At 49.1% G+C, this 23,711-nt stretch overlaps 1 protein-coding gene across 3 annotated transcripts in view; it reads right to left on the bottom strand.

Annotated features, from left to right (window-relative positions):
* NPRL3 (NPR3 like, GATOR1 complex subunit) overlaps positions 1-12,008 on the bottom strand; it is a 32,950-nt gene extending 20,942 nt beyond the window's left edge. Inside the window, exons 1-4 of one of the 3 annotated variants that reach the window (XM_082644720.1) lie at positions 11,620-12,008; positions 9,823-9,892; positions 3,047-3,176; positions 1,692-1,766 (exon numbers count right to left, since the gene is read on the bottom strand). In XM_082644720.1, coding sequence (XP_082500846.1) covers positions 1,692-1,766; positions 3,047-3,176; positions 9,823-9,892; positions 11,620-11,737 — 393 coding nt within the window. In that variant the 5' untranslated portion in view covers positions 11,738-12,008. The remainder of the gene's footprint in view (positions 1-1,691; positions 1,767-3,046; positions 3,177-9,822; positions 9,893-11,619) is intronic. The other 2 variants (XM_082644722.1, XM_082644721.1) reach the window with 2 other exon arrangements.
* Between the last annotated feature and the right edge of the window lie 11,703 nt (positions 12,009-23,711).

Below are 23,711 nucleotides of genomic sequence, written 5' to 3'. Positions count from 1 at the left end.
AAGCTCCCTTCAGGAAGGAGAAAGCTCCATTTAGGAGCTTTTCCCTAGCATTAGTTTGATTCTGAACTCTTCAGTGAGACCTGTGGTCTCCACAACAGAAAAGCCTCAGTGGGAAAAACACTCTGAGACTAAGGCACCTGACGGGACAGGCTCCCTCCTGTTCAGGCTCACCCACGCCACAGCAAAGGGTACAGAGCACACTGCTCCTTGTCACCAAGGTCTAGCCACTTTCTCACTGACACTTCTGTACAAAAGCCGTCGTGCAGCTCACATGTGCCCAGCCAGAAAGAACTACTAGATTTCTTGGTGAAAACTGATAGTGGGATATTTCTGAGGAATGCCATTATTTAACAGTACGGAATATATACATTTCCTAAATTTCAAAGTCCCTACGTAGTAATACCAGCCAGTCCTTACCCAGGGGTGCTTTTTATATTTATTTAGATCCCTTGTATTTTGACAGTTTTATTGAAAAGAAATTCCCTGTAACTAGTGAAAACACAACTTCAGACAGTGCTGGGAACTGCCGTAAGAAATAATTACGCTTAATTATAAAACAACAGAAAATAACAAGTGTTGGCAAGGATGTAGAGAAATTGGAACCCTCGTACGTGGCTGGTGGGGATGTAAAATGGTGCAGCTGCTGTGGAAAACAGCCTGGCAGCTCCTCAAATGGTTAAACATAGAGTCACCACGTGACCCAGCAACTCCACTCCTAGCTATCGACCCCAAGGGAAAGGAAAACCTGCCTACGCAAAACTTGTACACAAATGTCCTTAACAGCATTGTTCTTATAGCCAAAAGGTAGAAACAACCCAAAAGTTCACCAGTAGATAAACAGATAAAGTATGGTCTATCGTACAATGGAATATGATTGGGCCCCAAAAAGGAATAAAGTACTGATATACATTATAACATGGATGATTCAATTAAAAGATTATTTTTAAAAAAACTAAGAATAATTTTAAAAAACCCACAAGGACCTGCTATATATCCCTACTGTATAGCAGTAGAGATATATATGTATCTATAGATATACATGTATATTCTTTTTCAGATTCTTTTCCATTATAGATTATTACAAGATACTGAAGATAGTTCGTATGTATACCTGACTGAATCACATTGCTGTACACCTGAAACACTGTAAATCAACCACACTTCAATTTAAAAAAAAAGATTATAAAAAAATGGATGAATCTCAAAATCATTATGTTAAGTGAAAGAAGTCAGACACCAAAGGTCACATATTGTAGGATCCCTTTTATATGAAACATGCAGAACAGGTAAATCCACAGAAAGAGAAAACACATTGGTTGTTTCTGGGGGCTGGGGGAGGGGAGAGAATGAGGAATAACTGGTGTCCTTTTGGGGCAACGAAAACTGGATAGTGGTGATGGTTACACAACACTGCTACCAGATGCCACCAAAATGTCTCTTTAAAATGGTTAAAATGGTAAATGTGATGTTATGTATATTTTACTTAAAAAAAAAAAAGAGGGAAACAATGAAGTTAGACTCTTCCAGCACCCCAGGAGGGCCAGTGCCGTACCCACAGCGGTCTGAGCTCTAAGTCAACAACAGGGTCACTGGAAATGAGCTCTGCCCTCCCACCCCCTCCCCACCTCCCTCCCCAACCCTCCTCCCCACCCCACCTCCCTGATCTGCTCTTCAGCCATTTGTACACTCACCCTCAGTGCAAATACCACATTAAAAAGAATCATGGTGGGAGCCTCCCTCTTCGGAGATGGATCTGTTTTGGAGACCTGTGAAAGAGGCACAGTTCTAGTGAGTGAGAGCCACCACCGCCCAAGAAAAGCACTTAGAGCTATTACTTCAGGCAGGGAAAGTGCTCCAGAATACAGCAGAACCAGAGAAAAACAGAGTCCTAGGTCTCTGATAAGCGACCAGCGTCTTTGCACAGGCAAGTGCTGGCTGCATGGACAGACAGTCGCAGTGGAGCAACGAGCAGGAAGGTGCTGTGACCCAAAGTGACAAGACTGTCCCAGTCACCTCAAGTGAGCTGAGGTGCCCAGAGGAGAAAAGGTGGACAGGTGCTCAAGTGGATGGAGTGCTCCCTGCCCAGACCCTCCCTTCCCCACACCAACCCCCGTGCCCACTTGAGTCCTCCCAGGCAGGACAAGTACTCAGGACAATGCTCCCACCCAGGAGAGACAGGGCTGCCACTGGGGCACCCAGCCAGCCCAGGGCCCAAACACCAAGCTGCCTACAAGTGTTGCCACCAGAGGGCAGAGGAGTCCCTGGGCCATCTCAGTCAGGCCTGTCACCATCCCTGTCCCTCCAGGTCTCCAGGCCGGAACTGCCAGCAGGCTGCCAAAGCTCCCCTCCGTCACCCACAGGCCATCAGTGGGGCTGAGCCTGTCTGAGCAGCATAGGTGCCACCACAGCCGTGTCCTCTGCGATGGCCCCTGCCCTGGTGCCTCCATGTCTCAGGAGCTCCTCCTGTGGGCTTAGTCATGGAGAAGATCTGAGGACCACATCCCAGACCCTCACGGGATTTCTGGATTGTGTAAGTGGAGCTAAATCTTGTGCTGTCACAGCAAAACCCTTCAGAATCTAAGTGACGCTGTGTGCAAAGGACTGACTGGCAGCTTCTGGTGTGCAAATTCCCTTGGGTAACAACAGGCTCCATCGGAGAACGCATAGAGAGGGTGTGGCACAACAGTAAGAGCTAAATTAATAACAATATTGGCTATGATATCACTTAATAAGTAAGAAGAAATGCTTGCACTACTTTATATAAATAAAGTTCAAGAATCTGACAAACGCTGCTGAACTTGTTCTCTTAGCCTCCCCCCAGAAACCGGCATCATATCTACAAAGTAGAAGGCCACAGTCAGGAGAAAGGCTGGATGCAAACAGCAAAAGCTAAGCGCAGGGGCTGAGACACCAGGGCAAGAACGCCTGTGTCCTTCCCTGCCAGACCCTCAGGGCCCAGGAGGAGGTGCAGCTAGGCAAGCACCTGATGCGATCTGCTGCACGGGGCTGCCTTCTACAGGCCCGCGTCAGCCCAGGGAGGGCGTACCTGGCCCAGCGCGTGCTGCAGCAGCGTCGGGTGCCCAACAAAACGCACGTTATCAATCTTCAGTTCAAACTTCTGCCCACACATTTCAGACTTGGTTGCCAAAATTGTTGCCAGAATGGCATCTGAAAACCTTAAAATTAAAAAAAGGGAGAGTGGAAAAGAGTTAACCAAGTGCCACAGCACCAGGCCTGCGGCCCCAGGGGTAGGGGGCTGCTGCGCGCAGGGTGGTTCTGCCCCCACCGCTGACCTGGAAGCTTCTGACAGTCTCCCTTCTTTTTTTTGGACATTGGAGATTCTTCCTTTATTTTTTATTTATTTATTTATTGATGTGGACCATTTTTAAAGTCTTTATTGAATTTGTTACAATATTATTTTCTGTTTTATGTTTTTGGTTTTTTGGCCCCAAGTCATGTGGGATCTTAGCTCCCCAACCAGGGATTGAACCCGCACCCCCTGCATTGGAAGGCGAAGTCTTAACCACTGGACAGCCAAGAAGTCCCTATTTTTTAATTTATTTTTGGCTGCATTGGGTCTCTGCTGCTGTGCGTGGGCTTTCTCTAGTTGTGGCGAGTGGGGGCCACTCCTCGTTGCAGTGCATGGGCTCCTCATTGTGGTGGCCTCTCCTGTTGCGGAGCACCGGCCCTAGGTGCACAGCCTTCAGTAGTTGCAGCACGCGGGCTCAGTAGTTGTGGCACGCGGGCCCTAGAGCGCAAGCTCAGTAGTTGTGGTTCATGGGCTTAGCTGCTCTGCGGCATGTGGGATCTTCCTGGACCAGGGACCAAACCCACGTCCCCCGCATTGGCAGGCGGATTCTCAACGGCTGCGTCACCAGGGAAGTCCCCCAACAGTCTCCCTTCTGAAGCAATCCCCAAGACTAGGGTCGCAAAGTCACCAGAACTACAAGGCGGAAGGTGCATGCTGCCACCCTGGCCCCCGCCTGCATGGGAAGGCAGGAGGAGCAAAGCACCTGCCCAGAGAGGAGGAAGCTGCGGGAGCCTGCACGGCTTGTCAGGCTGGGGGCCTCCCACACTGGCCCAGGTGTGCCGGGCTGCTCCCCTCAGCCCCCGGGACCCCCACCCCTCAGTGCTGTGCAGCGTATTGATCACTCTCCTCACAGCTCGGCTGCCCGGCCCTTCCCTTACCCTTAACACTTAAACCTTCCAGTTTTTATTAGGGAAGAAAGGTTCCAGACGCAGTAGATGTGCAGACCCACTGACTGACATGGACAGAGGGATGGACAGGGCTAGACACCACGGAGGAGGAATGACTGGGTGCAGGTAAGAGCAGTTTGGATATGATCCCTGTAACACTGCCCCTTTTCCAGGCTCTTCTGCACCTTTAGGTCTCCTTCCTGCCCAGGGGTGGGGGGGGGATCAGATAAGGGAGAGTCACTGCAGGGAGGAGAGGACACTGCAGACTCTTATCTCAGAGCCCAGGCTCGGGGCCTCCACTCTGGAAACTCAGATGCACCGTGTCTAACCTGGAGCCAGAAGGCAGACAAGTCCTGTGCTCATTTCTCCACCCGGGGAAAGCATCTCCATCACGCAGGTCGGAGGACAGGTTGTGCTGGGAGGGGCTCCAGCCTCCCTGGGGCCACATTCTGTCCTAAAGAGCCCATCAAGGACACTCAGCGTTGAGTCCTGGGCTTTCCCGAGGAGCTGTGGTGAACGGGCACCACACCAGATACTTCTCTCCAGGAGGCCCTTGCTCTAGGGGGAGGGAAGCACTTCACACCAGAACCCTCGCCTTCAGAGAAGGGAAGGGTGCTGCCCACTGCTGCAACTCCAAAACAGCAAACACCTCCGGGATAAACAGATCTAGGAGAGGGGCCACTCGCTCCCGGCTCCTCGCACACTGCAGGGCTCGCCAACCGATGCAGGAGTGACTCGGAGCCCCTGCAGCAAGGGCCTGGCTACGCTCGACTGGCACCGAGCAAGACAAAGCACGGGACTTCCCAAGCCTCTCCCCGCCAGCGGGTGGGGAGCCTGGGGGAAGGGGTCACGCTGGTGTCCAGCCTTCCTCCAGGACTGACATGGTCTTCTAGACGCCCTAAGTCACCCCGTGGCTCCCAAACAAACCAGATGCAGAGGGTCTGTCAGAATGGGCTGCCATTCCACTTGCACAGTCCGGGCTGCGGTCAGACTTTCTGACGCCAACACCATCAAAGACATTCTGGGACACACGGCCCCCACAGCCGGAGCCCTTGGCCTCCCCCGTGGGTGTCTCCTCCCTGGAATACTGAGATGGAAGACTCCAGTGTCTTAGACCAGAATCGTTACATGCTTTCTTCAAAAGCCCCCAGTGGCTCACTCTGCCCTGGAAGCTGCGTCTGGGGGCCCGGTTAGGGTGACGGAGGGCCCAGGGTGGTGGAACCTAACACTGCTGCCCTAGCGCCTGACCCAGTGCCAACACTACCCGCCCTATCTGAACAAACACCTCCCTCTACTCTGCCACCCACTGACTCAGGACACACCAATAACAGATAGAAAAACAACCACCCGACACCCCAGAGACTTCACTTTTTACCGTGATATCCAAAAATCTCCACCAAAAACCTCTGCTCTGCCACGAAGAGCCTCAGATGGGCCTGAGCCCTGGCCCTCAGCCACCATTCCAGGAACCTAAGTTAGCCGGGCTGTGGGATGGGGCCTGAGATTCAGAGGCAAGAAGTGGTGGCCTAGTTCACGACTATAAATGTCCAAATCCAAAGGCCAAACAGAAAGCGCTTTCCCCACTTGGGCCCAGAGAGGCCGGGGTCTCCGAAAGCAGCCAACCAGAAAGCCAGGTGCTGCTCAAGTTAAAAGCCACACTGCCCTAAGTGGCCACTCAGGGAGGTCCCTCTCCTGTTTGGCCACTCTCCTTGTCTGAGCAAGTCTGGCCCATACAGAAATCCACTCACCAGAGCTTAATATTACACACTGATGACAGAAAAAACACTTGAGTGGCTTTATACTTTATACAGCGTCTGCTGACATAACATGCACAAAGACAGAGTTATGTCCATCATGACATAACTGCCGTAAATAGCAAATTGAAACAAAAACAAGCGTCAATGTTTGTTTGTTCGTTTTGGCCATGCCACGTGCCTTGAGGGATCTTAGTTCCCTGACCAGGGATTGAGCCTGGGCCCTGGCAGTGAAAGCACCAAGTCCTAACCACTGGACCGCCAGGGAATTCCCTCAATATTTGTTTGTTGTTTCCAAAATTTAGAAAAATACTTTTCCCTTGTTTTGATGGTGAAAGGCCTGGTAAATATATTGTAACACAATAAAATCGCTGCTACAAAAACTAACATTCCTGTAATAATTTAGAGATTAAGAAAGAAAACACATTTAGAAAGATGCGTCGGCCCAGCTGGAAGACAAGCCAAGACCTTCCATTCCTGCTGAGACACTTGGGAACAGGGCTTGTTCTCTGACCTGGCCAAAAAAAGAAAGGACAGCACAGAAGAGAGCTCGACTCTGCCCCCTCCCGTTCTGGGGGCTCCCAGATGCTCTGTGCACCTCCAACACCCAGGGGGTACGCCCTGTCGGGGATGGGAGGGCCCCACTGTATCCCTGCCTCCCAGAGAAGTGTCACATAACCCCATGGGAACATTTTTGCCTCTAATGGGCACACACAACAGCGTCCAAGCCCAAGCATCACATGGAACACTCAGCCCTCGGTAGAGACCCCCACTAAGCCCCTCTGATAAATGAAGGCAAGGAGCAGTGATCAAGGGTCTCTCTGGGGGGCAGCAGGCGGGTGAGACAAGCAACCCTGCTCCTGCTTGCCAACCACCCTCCCAGGGCACGGTGTCTGCCTGGAGGAGGGGGCATTTGTGTGCATGCCTAGTCCCAGAAGTCCCTGGTGCCAGCCAACCCTGTCTTGGCACTCAGGTACAGAGAACCAGCTAACTAAGTCCAGGGGGAGAAAGGGCAGGGGCTGTGGAAAGCCTGAGCACTCATGGGGCACAGGGCAGTCCTTCTCCAACACTGAGGGAAATCAGGAGTCCAGCACAACCACAGGAGAAGGCGGCAGGAACTGAGACAGAAGGACGGTGGAGAAGCCTTGGCCTCACCCCGCAGCCAACCGCCCATCGCCTGGAGGACACGGCTCGCTGAGACGGGAACAGGACCATCGAGACCAAACAAGAAAACACCAACTCTAAAAATCATGAAGAGTTACGAGGTCGTGATCCACACAGTGCTAAGGTCTGGCAGAAGTACCACCACTTACATTAACTACTGAGGTCAAGGCTTTGCCACACAAGCAAGAACGGACACTCCCCATGTGGAAGACGTACTGCATAGTCTTTCCACCAACGCTCCAATTCTTCCGTGTGAACCCAGGCTGGGCAAGGATGAGTCAGTTCCCAGAAGCAAGAGCAAGGCCAGAGGACCCCGGTCAGAGCCCAGCACCACACGTACTAGCTAACGCCTGGGCACAAGTGTCCAATCTTCTGACCAAACCGTCTCAACAAGATCAAATGAGCTCCCACAGGTGGAAGCCTCAGGAAAACTGCAGAGCGCTGATGAGTATCTCAGCCCCAATTCCCAAGGTCCTGTGGGCACCCGCAGAGCTGACCTCCCTAACAGGAAGACCGCACCTTTCCTAAGCTTGACCTTCAGGCCGTAGAGAAAACAAACAATATCCATTTTCTTCTCTCCCTAGTGAATTCTAGAAAAGGGTAAAAAAAATTGTGATGGTCAATTCCTATACCCTGAAATACATCATCATCATGATTCATCTTATAAAACTAGCCCGTGTTCTAAGGCAGTGCAGCCAACAAAGCTTTCTACACAACGGAAAGACGCTAAACCTGCGCCTTCCAGCACAGTGGCAGCTGGTCACATGTGGCCACTGAGGCACATGTGAGCACCTGAAATGTGGTCAGTGCAACTGAGGAACTCAATTTCTTTCTTTCTTTCTTTTTTGGCCACACCGCACGGCTTGTGGATCTTAGATCCCCAACCAGGGATCGAACCCACGCCCTTGGCAGTGAGAGCACAGAGTCCTAACCACTGGACTGCCAGGGAAGTCCCAGTTTCTAATTTTATTTAATTTCAGTCCACCTCATTTTAAACGGCCACCCGGGCCAGGGAGGACAGCCCTGGGCAGCGCAGCTCTGCGTCCTCCCTCCCGAGGCCGGCCATCACCACACGCAGAGGCGACCCATCAGGCCTATTAACGTGCCTCTGACCTGGCAAACCGACAGGCAGGAACGTTCCACCGGTTGCAGAAGAAAAAGCACCTCTGAAAATGACAACCAAGGAAAATGGAGAATGGGTGTGAGGCACCATCACTGCGTGGCTCCGGGAAGATGTCTGGGCTGGGACAGGGCCCCCCGGGTGCCAGAGCAAGAGCAGGAGCTTGGCAGGTCTGTACAACAAAACGCAGCTGGGCCCCTGGGGGTACTGACCTGCACCTCTGAAGGTGTGGGGTGGGGAGTGGGATCACCAGGTGCTACAATGTGTTAAAATGACCAGATAGAGGCATTCTTCAGTTTTATGAACGTCTAAAGAGACCAGCTTGTCCTCCTGAGGGAACAAGCATGTCTGGGGTCCCGACAGACCCACAGCGTCTTATTCCCTTCCCTCGGTTTCCTCTCTTCAGTATGCTAAATACACAATGAATTTCCCAGAAAACATCCTCATGGTCATTTTATTACAAGCCTCTGAGAAGTAACTGCAGCAATTAGGTGTTGCTGGTCCTCCTCACAGACTGTTCCAAGAGCTCTTTCTGAATCTTCAGCAGCCCGAGCCTCACGTCACCGAGCAGGCAGGTGGCCAGCCCTGCTCTGAACTCTCCATGACACAGGTGGGGGACAAAATGCACTCAGCGGGTGTGCAGGGGCAAAAGCTTTCTATGTGTCTCACAAACAAGAGTTTGTTCCCTGTTGCCATCTTTAAAGGACACGACATCCACAGGCCTCTAAGTCAAGCAGGATGCCTCACAGGATATCCAGCAGCACCCCCCACCGCTGGTCCCTCTTCCAGAACCCACTCCCCTCAGAGATAGTCACTGGTCATGCCACAGGCCCCTGACATCCTTACACAAAGGGATACAAACCACTCTTGGAAGTACAGAGCACTATGGCAGGCATGGTGCCGTGTCAGAGAACTGAGGGAAACCATACTAACACACTGCATGGCAAGGGCCCAGCGTGGGGACCTCAGCTACTTTCCCACAGACATTACCTCAAGCAGGACTGGCAATTTACAATCTTTTCTCCTTCATCTGGGCCTGAGTTACAATTCATTAAGCTTTAAAATGAACATAAGAAGGCAGAAGTGGTGATTTCTCAAGGTTGCCACCCAGAAAGCACTTCCCAGAGAGAAGAGGGGTAGCATGCACAGGAAGGAACAGGACCTGCCTTTCATCCGGGCCCTAAAAAGCAAGGGTCACAACAGCCCTGGCTCTCAGGCCACCTCACCACCTGGACAGACTGTGCTGCACCCAAGCACCTACATTTGACCTCTGGACACGTGCTTGACGACTAGGGTCTGAGGACAGCACCGCGATCTGCCATCCTGCATGTTCCTCTCATGGAAGATAAATGTCCTGCAGGGACACGGCCTCATCTGTTCTCCAACCTGCCCTACCAACCACACAGCCCACAGCAGGACCATGAAACTGAACCATGCAGAAAGCCAGAGACTGGCAACACAATCCCCACCTCTGTCTGCCTGAAACACCCACCAAGTGGAAAAGAGAACACAGGGTTCCTCAGGGGAGAAAACATCTGGGTCAACGGGAGGACCAGCCCCACCACGGAGTGACTGCAGAGCCCGTACCTGGAGTCGCCGTCCTGGTCCTCAGCATGCTCTCTGGTGCTGTTGACAGCGTATCTGCTACGAGGCTTACCTGAGTGAAGGCAAAAAGGGGAGAACAGCTAAGAAAACAGGACCCATCCACATACAGGAAGGTTGCTGAACCATTAAAAGTGATGGCTTCTGCTCTTGGATTGGAAGAATTAATATTGTTAAAATGGCCATATTACTCAAAGCAATCTACAGATTTAATGCAATCTCTATCAAATTACTCATGTTTTTCACAGAACTAGAACATATAATCCTAAAATTTATATGGAACCATAAAAGATGCAGAATTGCCAAAGCAATCCTGAGGAAAAAGAATGGAGCTGGAGGCATAACCCTCCCAAACTTCAGACAATACTACAAAGCTACAGTAATCAAAACAGCATGGTATTGGGACTTCCCTGGTGGCCCAGTGGTTAAGACTCCGTGTTTCCACTGCAGGGGGCGTGGGTTCAATCCCTGGTCGGGGAACTAAGATCCCGCATGTCACATGGCGTGGCCACAAAAAAAAAAAGTTTTAAATTATAGTTTCCAAGAAGTTGTGATAACATGGGAAATGCTCTTGCTACTATGTTAAGTTAAAAAAAAAAGGGATTATATATATGCACACATGCGCACACACACGCTCTCAGTGTATGCTGGCAACTAGGCTGGAAAAAGCACAGGCAAAAGGAAGAATTTTTAAATGTCCATACAGCAATATCCTTCATATACAAAAACAACAATATCTTATCCAAATAATAACGTTTAAAGACTTAAGGACAGGGACTTCCCTGGTGGCGCAGTGGTTAAGAATCCGCCTGCTAATGCAAAGGATATGGGTTCGAGCCCTGCTCAGGGAAGATCCCACATGACGCGGAGCAACTAAGCCCGTGTGCCACAACTACTGACTCTGCGCTCTAGAGCCCGTGAGCCACAACTACTGAGCTCGCGTGCCACAACTACTGAAGCCCGCGCACCTAGAGCCCGTGCCCCACAACAAGAGAAGCCACCACAATGAGAAGCCTGCGCACCGCAACGAAGAGCAGCCCCCGCTCGCCGCGACTAGAGAAAGCCGGTATGCAGCAACGAAGACCCAACACAGCCAAAAATAAAATAAATGAAATAAATATATTTTTAAAGTAATTTTTTAAATCACATAAATTACAAATTGAACATTCATGATAGTGAAAAACTGCAAGTAACCTACACGTCCACCTATAGGGAAAGGGCATGTTCTTACCAGACAGCTGTGTACAACCAAAAAGGGAGGTGATCTGTTTACTAGCTTGGAAAATGCTCCAAGGCAAATGGCCCAATGGAGAAAAGAGCGACTGAGAACAATACATCTATGTGAGAGGGGGAAAAAACCCAAAGCAATAAACTATTCTTCTATGGAGGTATATTTGGTGTCTATGTACAGGAGGAACAATTATGAACATGGTAAGTGGTTATCCCTGCAAGCGAGGGAGGAGCAGCAGAACTGGGGGGAAGAGGTCAAAGAAAACTTCCGATGTACCTGGATTTCGTACTTAATCCAAGCTGAATACATTCATACGGTGCTTTAGCTCTTTTAAAAGACCAGAGACACCGATGAAACGTTAGCAGGAGTGGCTTTGGCGTGCTAAAACTATGAATGGTTTTTTTTCCCCTGCTTTTTACTTTTCTATCCTTCCCCAACACTCTTGTGATGAGAAGGCACCGCCCGTAAGATAAGGAGAAGGAAAAAGGAAACGACTTCTCCGCTAACGGCGAGGGAGGTGGTGCCAGGCCCTCCGCCCGGCGCCCACTTACTTGTCTGGGACGCCGGGTGCTCCTGGCTCCTCTGGAAGGGGTACCTGAACAGCAGCTTATTGCCCCGGCTCCCCGAGCTCACCAGAATCACGCTGATGGGGCTGGTGTTGTCCCCCATCCCGCCGGGGGCCTGGGGAGGGGTCGGGCTGGGGCCAAGGCCGGGACGCGGCGGGGCGGTGGGGACCCCCAGGAGGACGGGCCGGGGACGCGGGACAGAGCGCTCTGAGGACTGGTTGGGGGCGGGGGGCGAGGGGAGCCAGGCCGACGTCTCCCGCGCGACAGTGACGCAAACTAGGCGCCCCCTAACGCGGCCGGCGACGCTCGCGAGACTCGCGCAACAACACTGGGCAAACGCACATGAGATGCCTGCGCGCGGACCGCAGGCGTTTGCGCAGGCGCAGGCTGCCGTGTGCGCAGGCGCAAGGCCGTCTCTCGGTGCTGTGCTCGTGCGCATGCGGGGCGCGGCCCCTTTCTGGAGTGGGGAGAAGAACCAGCGGGAACGCTAGCGGGAGGGTGCGGGTGGGTTAGTTGTACGGTTCAAGGAATCTTTCTCTAAATGTTGCTTTCTTCGTTATAAAAGGAACACTTGCTTTGGGCAGAAAGTTCTTTCTTACAAACATAAAGTACTAAAATAAAAAAGTTTTTAAAAAATTACTTCAGTGGATCACGGACCTAAATGTAAGAGCTGACCCTGTTAAACTCTTAGGAGAAAACACGGGGGTTAAGTCCTCGTGACCTGGGGCTAGGCAGAGGTTTCTTAAATACGACACCAAGTGCACGAGCGACCAAAGAAGAAGTTAATTGGCCTGAATAGAGTTGCGAACTTTTGTGCTTCAAAGGACAAGACCAAAAAAGTTAAAAGAGCGCTCACGAACCGTGAGAAAATGTTTGCAAGTCATATATCTGATGAGGGAATTGTATCCAGAGTATATATTTTTTATTTATTTTTTATTTATTATTATTTTTTTAAATATTTATTTATTTATAGCTGTGTTGGGTCTTCGTTTCCGTGCGAGGGCTTTCTCTAGTTGCGGCAAGCGGGGGCCACTCTTCATCGCGGTGCGCGGGCCTCTCACTATCGTGGCCTCTCGTTGCGGAGCACATGCTCCAGACACGCAGGCTCAGTAGTTGTCGCTCACGGGCCTAGTTGCTCCACAGCATGTGGGATCTTCCCAGACCAGGGCTCGAACCTGTGTCCCCTGCATCGGCAGGCAAACAGAATATATATATTTTAAACTCTTACAACTCTACAAGAAAAAGACAAGTAGCCAACTGAGAAGTGGGCAAAAGACATGAATAGATATTTCCCCAAGGAATCTAGACAAGTAGCCTGGAAGTACGTGAAAAGATGCTCAAACATCATTCCTCGTTAGAGAAATGCAAATCAAAACCAGAAAGAGAACACATCACACCCACTAGGATGGCTATAATCCAAAAGAAAAATGACAAGTGTTGGTGAAATTGGTATCTTGAGACACTGCTGGTGGGAATGTAAAATGGTGCAGCTACTGTGGAAGACAGCCTAGCAGTTCCTCAAAAGGTTAAACATAGAGTTCCAATATGACCCAGCAATTCCATTCCTTAGTATATACCTAATAAAATGAAAACATACATCCACTCAAAAACTTGTACTGTGTTCGTAGCACCACTATTCATAATAGCCAAAAACTGCAAAAAACCCAAATGTCCTTCAACTGATGAATAGGTGAATCCAATAAGGTATAATCTATGCAATGGAATAGTATTCAGTTATAAAAAGGAACAAAGTACCGATACATGAGTGAACCTTGAAAAAATAGATACTGTATGATTCCATTTATATAAATGTCCAGAATAGACAAATCCTTAGAGACAGAAAGTAGATTAGGTTGTCTGGGGCTGGGGTAGTTGGGGGGGGGGGTGACTGCTAATGGGGATGGGGTTTCTTTTGGGTGATGAAAATGTTCTAAAATTGTGGTGATGGTCACATAACTCTCTGAATATACTAAAACCCGCTGAACTGCACACTTTGAATGGGTGGAATGTATGATGTGTGAATTCTATCTCACAATACAGCTGTTTTTAAAAAGTAAAAAAAAAAATCACCCCACCCACCCCATCCCAGTCTTCCCCCAGAGATTACTGTAGTGAAGAGTCTACTGCAACTGTTTCCAAATCTTTTCAAGCACATCAGATGCATGAGAAAGTAACCAATGGGCTAAGGAATGATATTTTCATTGCCAAAGTAACCTCTTGCACTGAAGATGACACAAACGTGTATTTTGCAGGACAGATTCATGGGTTGAATCTGCCAGGATAACGGGTACATGCATTTGAAATGTCTCAGACGTTGCCCACCAACATATTGCCCTGCCCAGGGCTACATAGCATGGACTTTATTTTTTCCCAAAATTTCAAAAAAAAGGAAATAGTGTCTTATGTTGCATTTTTTTATTACTGAGGAGCAGAACTAACTGTATCACTTGATTATTTGCCAGAGCCTAAGAACTGCTTTCATGTTTCCTTTTGGGTTGTTTGTCCTTCTTTGATGTATTTTTATTTTGTGAGGGTTAGTTACCCTCTGTTACAGATTCTGCAAGCCTTTTTCCCAGTCTAGAATGTATTGATTTTATGTATCATCAAACGTTTTCTGAGTTCTCCCCCAGTTCCCATGAATGTCCCCAGAATGGAAACAAGGGCACAGGAGCAGGATGTGAGGCTGGGAGAGCTGGGTAGATGGGCTAGCTGTGGTAATGGGGGCCTCCCCACAGCGGGGTTGGGAATCTGCGGGTGCCCGGTCATAAGAACCAGGACTCTGACTCAGGCCTCCTTCCTCCGACTTCCCTGGACATGCTGCTGCCCATTGGATGGTCCTATGGCCCCAGAACCTGGCTGTCCTTGGGCTGGGGGAAGGCCCAGACATGGAGAAACCACCATTCCTCAATTACCCCCTCAGGGCCCGCTCCCTGGTAGCAACCTTCACAAAAGCATCCATTGTTTATTTCTCTGGCTGTGTGGCTAATGTCTTTTTATTGTAACAAGCACTGGAATCCATGAATGGTGATGGGAGCTCACCAGGATCCCCACTTCCAGAGGTCCCGGATACAACCCTTTCCAAGGCCCAGGTGCAGGGCTGTCGGAGGGCTGGACTGGAGGAAACCCTGGGGTCCAAATCCCACATCACCTTCACTGGCAGCATCTCAGTCCACGTCTGTCTGTCTGTCTGCCTCACTGGGCTGTTAGGGAAACCAGGGCTCATGGTCACTCCCTGGCCAATCCAGCCTGGTGCCGGCAGCCAGAGGGACCGAGGGTAGGCTGGCCCTACTTTGGGCCTCAGGTTCCCCACCAGTAACAGCAGTGGGAACAAATGGTCTCCTGAACAATGACATGCCCAGGCCCAGCCTCTGCTCACTGCAGGGTATGTCCTCAGACTCTTCCCTGCCAGCACCCCACACCTCTAAGTCCTCATTTTAAATTTAAATAACTCTCTTTAGTAACCTGCTTTTTGGAAGGTAAGTGGATTCTTGGAAACAGAAACTCTTGACCTTTCCTCCCAGCCTGGGTTCTCCCCCCACTCCCCGGGGCAGGGCCAGAAGGCTCCTTGGAGGCCAGGCCTTATCAGTCCTGCCACTTGGTCTGGGCCTGATAGAGCCACCACCGACTGCCAGAGGGCCAGGCGGGGCTCACAGACCCTATTCTCAGACCCACCTTGACATCTCCACCATCTCTGCCCAGAAAGAATCATTCACCTACAATAGGAACAATAATCTTGAATTCATGCTGCTGTGTCCCAAGGTCACATGGCGACAGCTCATCCCTCTTAGAATGTGGTGGAGGCTATTCTAACCCCCACCCGAGGTTAAACCAGGGAAACTGGTGCTCACAAGCTACGTGACCCTGCCCAGGGTCACCCGGGGCTGCTTTCGGGTGAGGGTATGCAGATCCCTCCTCCATCTTCTGCTGAGACCAGGGCCCTCTGAACTCAGCCCCAGCTACACAAGCTCAGAACAAGCCTGGGGCTTGGAATTCGGCCCAGAGGCCAGCAGGTTTCAGCACCCTGAAGTCCTGCACAGGCTCAGGCCCCTCTTGTTTCAGGTGGGGAATGCAAGGCCCAGAGACAGAAGACCTTGCCCACAACAAACCTTGGTCTCCTCTGCCCACTGGGGCTGGTCCCCCTCCACTGAAACTGAACGTGTTTCGTAAACTTCCCGAGCCTCTGTTTCCTTATCTTAAAACATGTCATGATAATAAAATAAAACTTCTCTCACAGAGCTGTGAGGGTCAAATACCCAAAATGAAGAGTATCGGTCTATGCCCAGGACTTAGAAAGCACTTGGTAAATGTTAGTTAGGGCCGCACAACAGACCTCACCTCACACCACACAAAATCAGTCCAAGGTGGACTGTTGCCCAGCTCAAAGGACCAAACAGTAAAGTTCTTAGAAATGTAATACAGAAGGTTCACTTCACTGAAGCCTTCAGTCCAACGCTTACTCCACTTTCTTAAAAAATTGAGGTAAAATTTGCACAACGCAAAATTAACCATTTGAAAGTGAACAGTTAATTCAGTGACATTTCGTATATTCGTAATGGATGCAACCATCATCACTAACTAGTTCCAGAATATTTTCATCATTCCCCATGCTCCCCACTGTCCTCCCCCCAGACCCTGGCACCCACTCATCCACTTCCTGTCTCTTTGGATTTGCCTGTTCTGGATGCTTCATATAAGTAGAATCACACAATATGTGGCCTTTCACGTCTGGTCTCTTTCACTTAGTATAATGTTCTCAAGGTTCATCCATGTCAGGGTGTGTTGGTGCTTCATTTTTATGGCTGAATAATATCTCATTGTATGGAAATATCATGATTTGTTGATCCATTCCTCCACTGATGGACATTTGGGTTGTTTCCACCTTTTGGCTGTTGTGTATAGAAAGGTACAACATTTTTAAACATTTTTATTGCATTAAAATTATAAACTTCCATTCAAAAACAGTGCTAAGAGAGTGCAGGCAAGGTACAGACCTGGGGGATATAAGATACATGAAACTGACAAAGAACTTATATCCAGAATATTTTTTAAATTCCTATAAATCAATAAGACTGGCAACACAGTAGAAAAATGGCCATGACTTGGAAACTTCAAAAAAGAGGAAATCCGAAGGACAGCAAATATGTGAACAGGGGCCCAAGCTCATCAGTGTTAGCAAAGTGCAAATTAAGACCACGTGAGAAACTAATACACACCCACCAGAATAGCTAAAATTTGAGACCAGGAGACCTACCACAGCAAACGTTTGTAAGGATGTGGAGAAAGAGGAACTCAACCATCACTAAGGGAATGCAAGGTGGTACAGCTGCTCCAGAAAGTGGTCTGGCATTAACTACTGAAGCCCATGCCCTAGACCCAGCAGCCCCGCTCCTAGGAATATATCTGACAGAATGTTCACTGCAGCATCATTCACAACAACCAAGAACTAAACAACCCAAATGTCCATTCCCCAGTACCCTGCATAACTTTGTGATATATTCCTACAAGGAAATACAACACAGAGATGACAATGAACACCCACAGCATCTCTGGCATGTCACAAACATGGGTGACAGAAGACACTGTACTGTGTCATGTACCTGAAGGCCAAAATCAGGCAAAACCAACTAAAGTGCCTAAGGACACATTTGGGTAGTAAAAAGTTATTGAGGGACTTCCCTGGTGGTGCAGTGGTTAAGAATCTGCCTGGGCTTCTCTGTTGGCACAGTGGTTAAGAATCCACCTGCCAATGCAGGGGACACGGGTTCGAGCTCTGGTCCGGGAAGATCCCACATGCCGCGGAGCAACTAAGCCCGTGTGCCACAACTACTGAGCCTGCACTCTTGAGCCCATGAACCACAACTACTGAAGCCCATGTGCCACAACTACTGAAGCCCGCGTGCCTAGAGCCTGTGCTCCACAACAATAGAAGCCACTGCAATGAAAAACCCTCGCACTGCAACGAAGAGTAGCTCCCGCTCGCTGCAACTAGAGAAAGCCAGCGCACAGCAACGGAAGACCTAACGCAGCCAATAAAATAAATAAATAAATAAGTAAATAAAATAAATCTTAAGAAAAAAAGAAAGTACTTTCAAAAAAAAAAAAAAAGAATCTGCCTGCCAATGCAGACCCAGTTTCGAGCCCTGGTCCAGGAAGATCTCACATGTCGCTGAGCAACTAAGCCCATGCGCCACAACTACTGCGCCTGCGCTCTAGAGCCCACAAGCCACAACTACTGAAGCTCGTGAGCCTAGAGTCTGTACTCCTCAATAAGAGAAGCCACCGCAGTGAGAAGCCCACACACTGCAACAAAGACCCAACACAGCCAAAACTAAATAAATAAGAAAATAAATTTTTTTAAAAGTTATTGAAAAGCAAGAAGGTAAGCCAGGGTAGGGGTCACCTTTGGGGAGGATTGGGGTGCTGAGTATGTGCCTTATAATAATTCATTAGGCTATGACATAATTCATTAGGCTATGATGTAATCTTGTGCTATATTTTACAATGAAAAAAGTAAAAAAAGAAAAGAGCTCCTGCCCACACCTATGCTTTGCAGGGCTTGGTAGTTTCAGAAACAAAGTGGCTTCCTGTGGCTCCCTCTCCTATGGAGGCCAAGGATGGGGGGAGGTGCTGCCAGAAGAGAAACAGGAGGCCCTGAGGCCGGAGAGGAGGGGAGGACCGGCCCCATAGTGGGAGGCCTAGAGTCCACACTCATTACCTCCCACACTGGCTCCTGGCCACAGACCCCAGATCCTGCAGCTGGGGGGCTTCTCCCAGACACATCCCTCACTGAGAACCTACTGTGCCTCCCCCTCTGGCAGACTTAATACCTTCGCCTGGCAGGCCAGCTCCAGCCTCACCCAGGACCTCCAGGCTCCCTCCCTCTGCATGACCTTCCACCTGGCGCTCAGCCTCCTCTGTCTCCCTCGCTCAGTCTGTTTTCTCTGCCAGTCTGTCCATCTGTCTCCGTCTGTCTCCCTGCTGACACCTCTCCTTTCTAGGAGCTGAAGCCTCAGGATCAGCCTTACATACCCTGATGGAAGGCCCATATGCTGGTGATGGCCCTGCAGTTTCCTTCTGAACCAAGCAACAGCCTGGGGTGACTGGGGAGGGCCGGGCTCATCCCATTCTGGAACGAACCCAGAGAGGCAAAGCCACACTCCCTGTGAACACCTGGGGCCCTGGAGTCAGAACTGCCAGGAGAGGTAGGAAAAAGCCTAAGGCCAGTGGAGGGTGGGCACCTCCCTGGGAGAGGGTGACCCTGTTACAGGAGAAGAGGGGGACAGCTGTGAAATGTAAGTAGGGAGAGACCTGGAAGGGGCTTCCATGAAGGCAGACTCGACCTTCAGGCCACAGACAGGCACCAACAGCCCAGGTGAGATCCCCGCCCTGTCTGCTCAGCAGTGGGGAGGTATCCATTGGACTCAGCTCCTGCACTCAAACCTCACACTCCCATCAAGCCCGGCTTGGGCGTAGAAGAGACCAACATCATGGTACAATAACGTGCCAAGCACAGTGTCTGGCATACAGAAGGTGCTCGATTCTTGCTTATTCTTGTACACATTTTCCAATCAGAGGGCTTGTCTGAGCCTCACAATTTTCTCTAAGAATAGTTCAGCAAAATATCTGTGGTCAGAACTCTCCACGCGAGAAACGTTTACCCATTCTGTAAAAAGTCTAATAGGCTTTTGTGCAGATAACTCTTTGACTAACTCCAAAATTCATATGGAAAGGCAAAGGAACCAGAATCGCCAAAACCATTTTGGAAAAGAATAATGAGGGAGGAATGACATCACCCAGTCTTTTAACACCTTTATCGAGATAAAATTCATATACCATATATTCCACCCATTTAAAGTGTGCAGTTCAGCGGGTTTTAGTATATTCAGAGAGTTATGCAGCCATCAGCACAATTTTAGAACGTTTTCATCACCCCAAAAGGAAACCCATCCACATTAGCAGTCACCCCCCCCCAACTACCCTGGCCCCAGACAACCTAATCTGCTTTCTGTCTCTAAGGATTTGCCTGTCCTTGACATATATATAAATGGAATCATACAATATGTATTTTTAATTTTTTTTTTTAATTTTTTTTTTTTTTTGTCTGTGGTGGGTCTTTGTTGCCGCATTCAGGCTTTCTCTAGTTGCAGTAAGTAGGGGCTACTTTTTGGGGTTTTTTGGGGGGTTTTTTTGGCAGTACACAGGCCTCTCACTGCTGCAGCCTCTCCCGTTGCGGAGCACAGGCTCCGGACGCGCAGGCTCAGCGGCCATGGCTCACAGGCCCAGCCGCTCCGCGGCATGTGGGATCCTCCCGGACCGGGGCACGGACCCGTGTCCCCTGCATCGGCAGGCGGACTCTCAACCACTGCGCCACCAGGGAAGCCCGGGGCTACTGTTTGTTGTGGTGTGCGGGCTTCTCATTGTGGTGGCTTCTCTTGTTGTGGAGCACGGGCTCTAGGCCTGCGGGCTTCAGTAGTTGCAGCACTCAGGCTCAGTAGTTGCAGTCCATGGGCCCTAGAGAACGTGGGCTTCAGCAGTTGTGGCATGTGTGCTCAGCAGTTGTGGCATGTGGGCTTTAGGGTGTGCGGGCTTCAGTAGTTGTGGCTCGTGGGCTCTAGAGCACAGGCTCAAGAGTTGTAGCACATGGGTTTAGCTCCACGGCATGTGGGATCTTCCCAGGCCAGGGATCAAACCCGTGTCCCCTGCATTGGCAGGTGGATTCTTAACCACTGTGCCACCAGGGAAGTCCCACAATATGTATTTTTTCAAAGTTCATTCATGTATCAGTACTTTGCTCCTTTTTATGACGGAATACTATTCCATTGCATAGATTATACCATGTTTGATTCACCCATTCATCAGTTGAAGGACATTTGGGTTTTTTGCAGTTTTTGGCTATTATAAATAGTGGTGCTACGAACACAGTACAAGTTTTTGAGTGGATGTATGTTTTCATTTTATTGGGTATATACCAAGGAATGGAATTGCTGGGTCATATGGGAACGCTATGTTTAACCTTTTGAGGAACTGCTAGGCTGTCTTCCACAGTAGCTGCACCATTTTACATTCCCACCAGCAGTGTCTAAAGATTCCAATTTCACCACCTCCTCACCAATACTTGTCATTTGTCTTTTAAATATAGCCATTCTAATAGGTGTAGGTAAGGTTAGGGTTAGAGTTCAGGGTTAGGGGTTTTGATTATAGCCATCTTAGTGAGTGTGCTCTTTTTGGTTTTGACTTGCATTTCCCTAATGAGTAACGATGCTGAGCATCTCTTCATGTGCTTATTGGACATCTGTATGTCTTCTTTAGAGTAATGTCTATTAAAGTCCTTTGCCCAGTTTTCAATTACTTTTTGTCTCTATTTTTTTTTTTTTTCCAGTATGTGGGCCTCACACTGTTGTGGTCTCTCCCGTTGCGGAGCACAGGCTCCAGACGCACAGGCTCAGCGGCCATGGCTCACGGGCCCAGCCGCTCCACGGCATGTGGGATCTTCCCGGACCGGGGCACGAACCCGTGTCCCCTGCATCGGCAGGTGGACTCTCAACCACTGCGCCACCAGGGAAGCCCTGTTTTTTGTCTCTATTTCTGAGTTGTAAGTTTTTTTATATTGTGGATCAGTCCCTTATCAGATGTATGATTTGCAAATGTTTTCTCCCATTCTTGGGACAGGATCTAATTTTAAGACCGAACATAAAGTTTACAGTAATAAACACAGTATGATTTTGGTGAAGGATAGACACATAAATCAATGGAACAAAATAGAGAGTACAGAAATAGACCTGCAGAAATATGTCGAATTAATCTTTTACAAATGAATTAGAGAAGGCAATTCAATAGAGAAAGTACAGTGTTTTCAACAAAAGGTGTTGGAAAAATTGAACACTCATAGGCGAAGAAAAAAAAACCCGGACATAAACCTCACACTTCATACAAAAATTATCTCAAAATGGATCATGGATCTAAGTGTAAAATATAAACTATGAAACATTTAGAAGAAACCATAGATAAAAGTCTCTGTGACCTGGGATTAGGCAAAGAATTCTCAGGCATGACTCTAAAAACATGAATCTTAAGAGAAAAATTTGATAAATTAGACTTCATCAAAAATAAAACTTTGGGGCTTCCCTGGTGGCGCAGTGGTTGAGAGTCCGCCTGCCGATGCAGAGGACATGGGTTCGTGCCCCGGTCCGGGAAGATCCCACATGCCGCGGAGCGGCTGGGCCCATGAGCCATGGCCACTGAGCCTGCGCGTCCGGAGCCTGTGCTCCACAACAGGAGAGGCCACAACAGTGAGAGGCCCGCATACCGCCAAAAAAAATAAATAAATAAATAAATAAATAATAAAACTTTGGCTCCGCAAATGACACTATTAAGAGGATGAAGTGACAAGCTACAAACTAGGAGAAAATATTTGCAAATTGCATATCTGACAAAGGATTGCATCCAGAATATACACAGAACTCTCAAAATTCAAAAATAAGAAAACAACCCAATTTAAAAATAGTCAAAAGACCAGAAGAGATATTTCACCAAAGAGAATATATGGGACTTCCCTGGTGGTGCATTGGTTAAGAATCCGCCTGCCAATGCAGGGGACACAGGTTCGAGCCCTGGTCCGGGAAGATCCCACATGCAGTGGAGCAACTAAGCCCATGCACCACAACTACTGAGCCTGCGCTCTAGAGCTTGCGAGCCACAACTACTGAAGCCTGCGTGCCTAGAGCCCGTGCTCCACAACAAGAGAAGCCACCACAATGAGAAGCCCATGCACCGCAATGAAGAGTAGCCCCCGCTCACCACAACTAGAGAAAGCCTGTGCACAGCAGCGAAGACCCAACGCAGCCAAAAATAAATATGTAAATAAATAAATTAATTAATTAATTAAAAAGAGAATACATGGATGGTAAATAAGCACAAGAAAAGACGCTCCACATCACTGGCCATCAGGGAAACGCAAACTGAAGCCACAATGATATATTGTCTCACAACCGTCAGAACGACTAACATGTAAAGATTCTGACAAAGATGCACGGAAACTAGGACCTTCCTTCGTTGCTGAGTGGAATGCAAAACGGTAAAGCCACTCTGGAAAACAGTTTAGTGGTTTCTTACAAAGTTAAACATACACTTAGCGCATGAACCAACAATCCTACTCCTAGATATGGTATCATCCCAGAGAAATAAAAACTTATGTTCACATAAAGACCTACACAAGAATGTTCGTAGCAGCTTTATTTGTAATAGCCCCAAACTGGAAAAAGCCCACGTTTGAGTGGGAGAATGAATGAACATTAGTACCGTGGAGTACTACTCTGCAATAAAAGGAAGCCAACTACTGATACAGGCAATAACATGCACGGATCTCAAGGGTATTACTCTAAGTAAAAGAAGCCATATCCTACAAGATGACATGCCGTATGGTTCCATTTATAGGATATTCTTGAAAAAAGACAGAATTACAGTGGTTGTCAGGGTTTAGGGGACAGAGGAGGGTGAGACTGCAAAGGGGCAGCCTGTGGGAGTTTTGGGGCTGATAGAGCTGTTGTGTGTCCTGACTGTGGTGGGGTTACACAAATCTACATGTCAAAATTCACAGAGCAGTACATTAAAAAAATCAACTGTATTGTATGTTGAAATATAATTAGGGCATATTTGCCTCATTATGTTGAAATTATAACACGGTGAGCAACAGAGCAGTCCCCAAAAGCACATGACATTAGGATTCTCTTATTGACTGGCCACCTCCTCCAGCTTTTCAGGAACAGAACCTGTCAGTACCTCCCTCCTCAGGGCCCACTTGGCAAAACCATTGCTTTCTTGGAGGAAACCCAGGGATCCTAGAGCCAGTGTCTGGGGGGGAGGGGGGTGCGGAGGGGATGCTGGCATGTGGGTCCAGCCACAGGACCCACCGAGGAGCAATGCAGGCAGCACGGGCACAGGCCAGCCGAGGAGGGTGTGTGGGTACTGCTCCTCTGGCTTCTCCCATTTTGTGATTCTGAAATGGACAAGGGCAGTGCGGCACTGGGCTGCCTGGGCCCCTATCTCCCCTGGAGTCTGGTCAGGCTGAGGCCAACGCC

The sequence above is a fragment of the Mesoplodon mirus genome, assembly GCF_964341445.2.
Source record: "Mesoplodon mirus genome assembly, chromosome: 15".
Taxonomy (NCBI): Eukaryota; Metazoa; Chordata; class Mammalia; order Artiodactyla; family Ziphiidae; genus Mesoplodon; species Mesoplodon mirus.
Note: the sequence above shows the minus strand (reverse complement) of the source record. Positions and strands in the feature narration are given on the sequence as shown.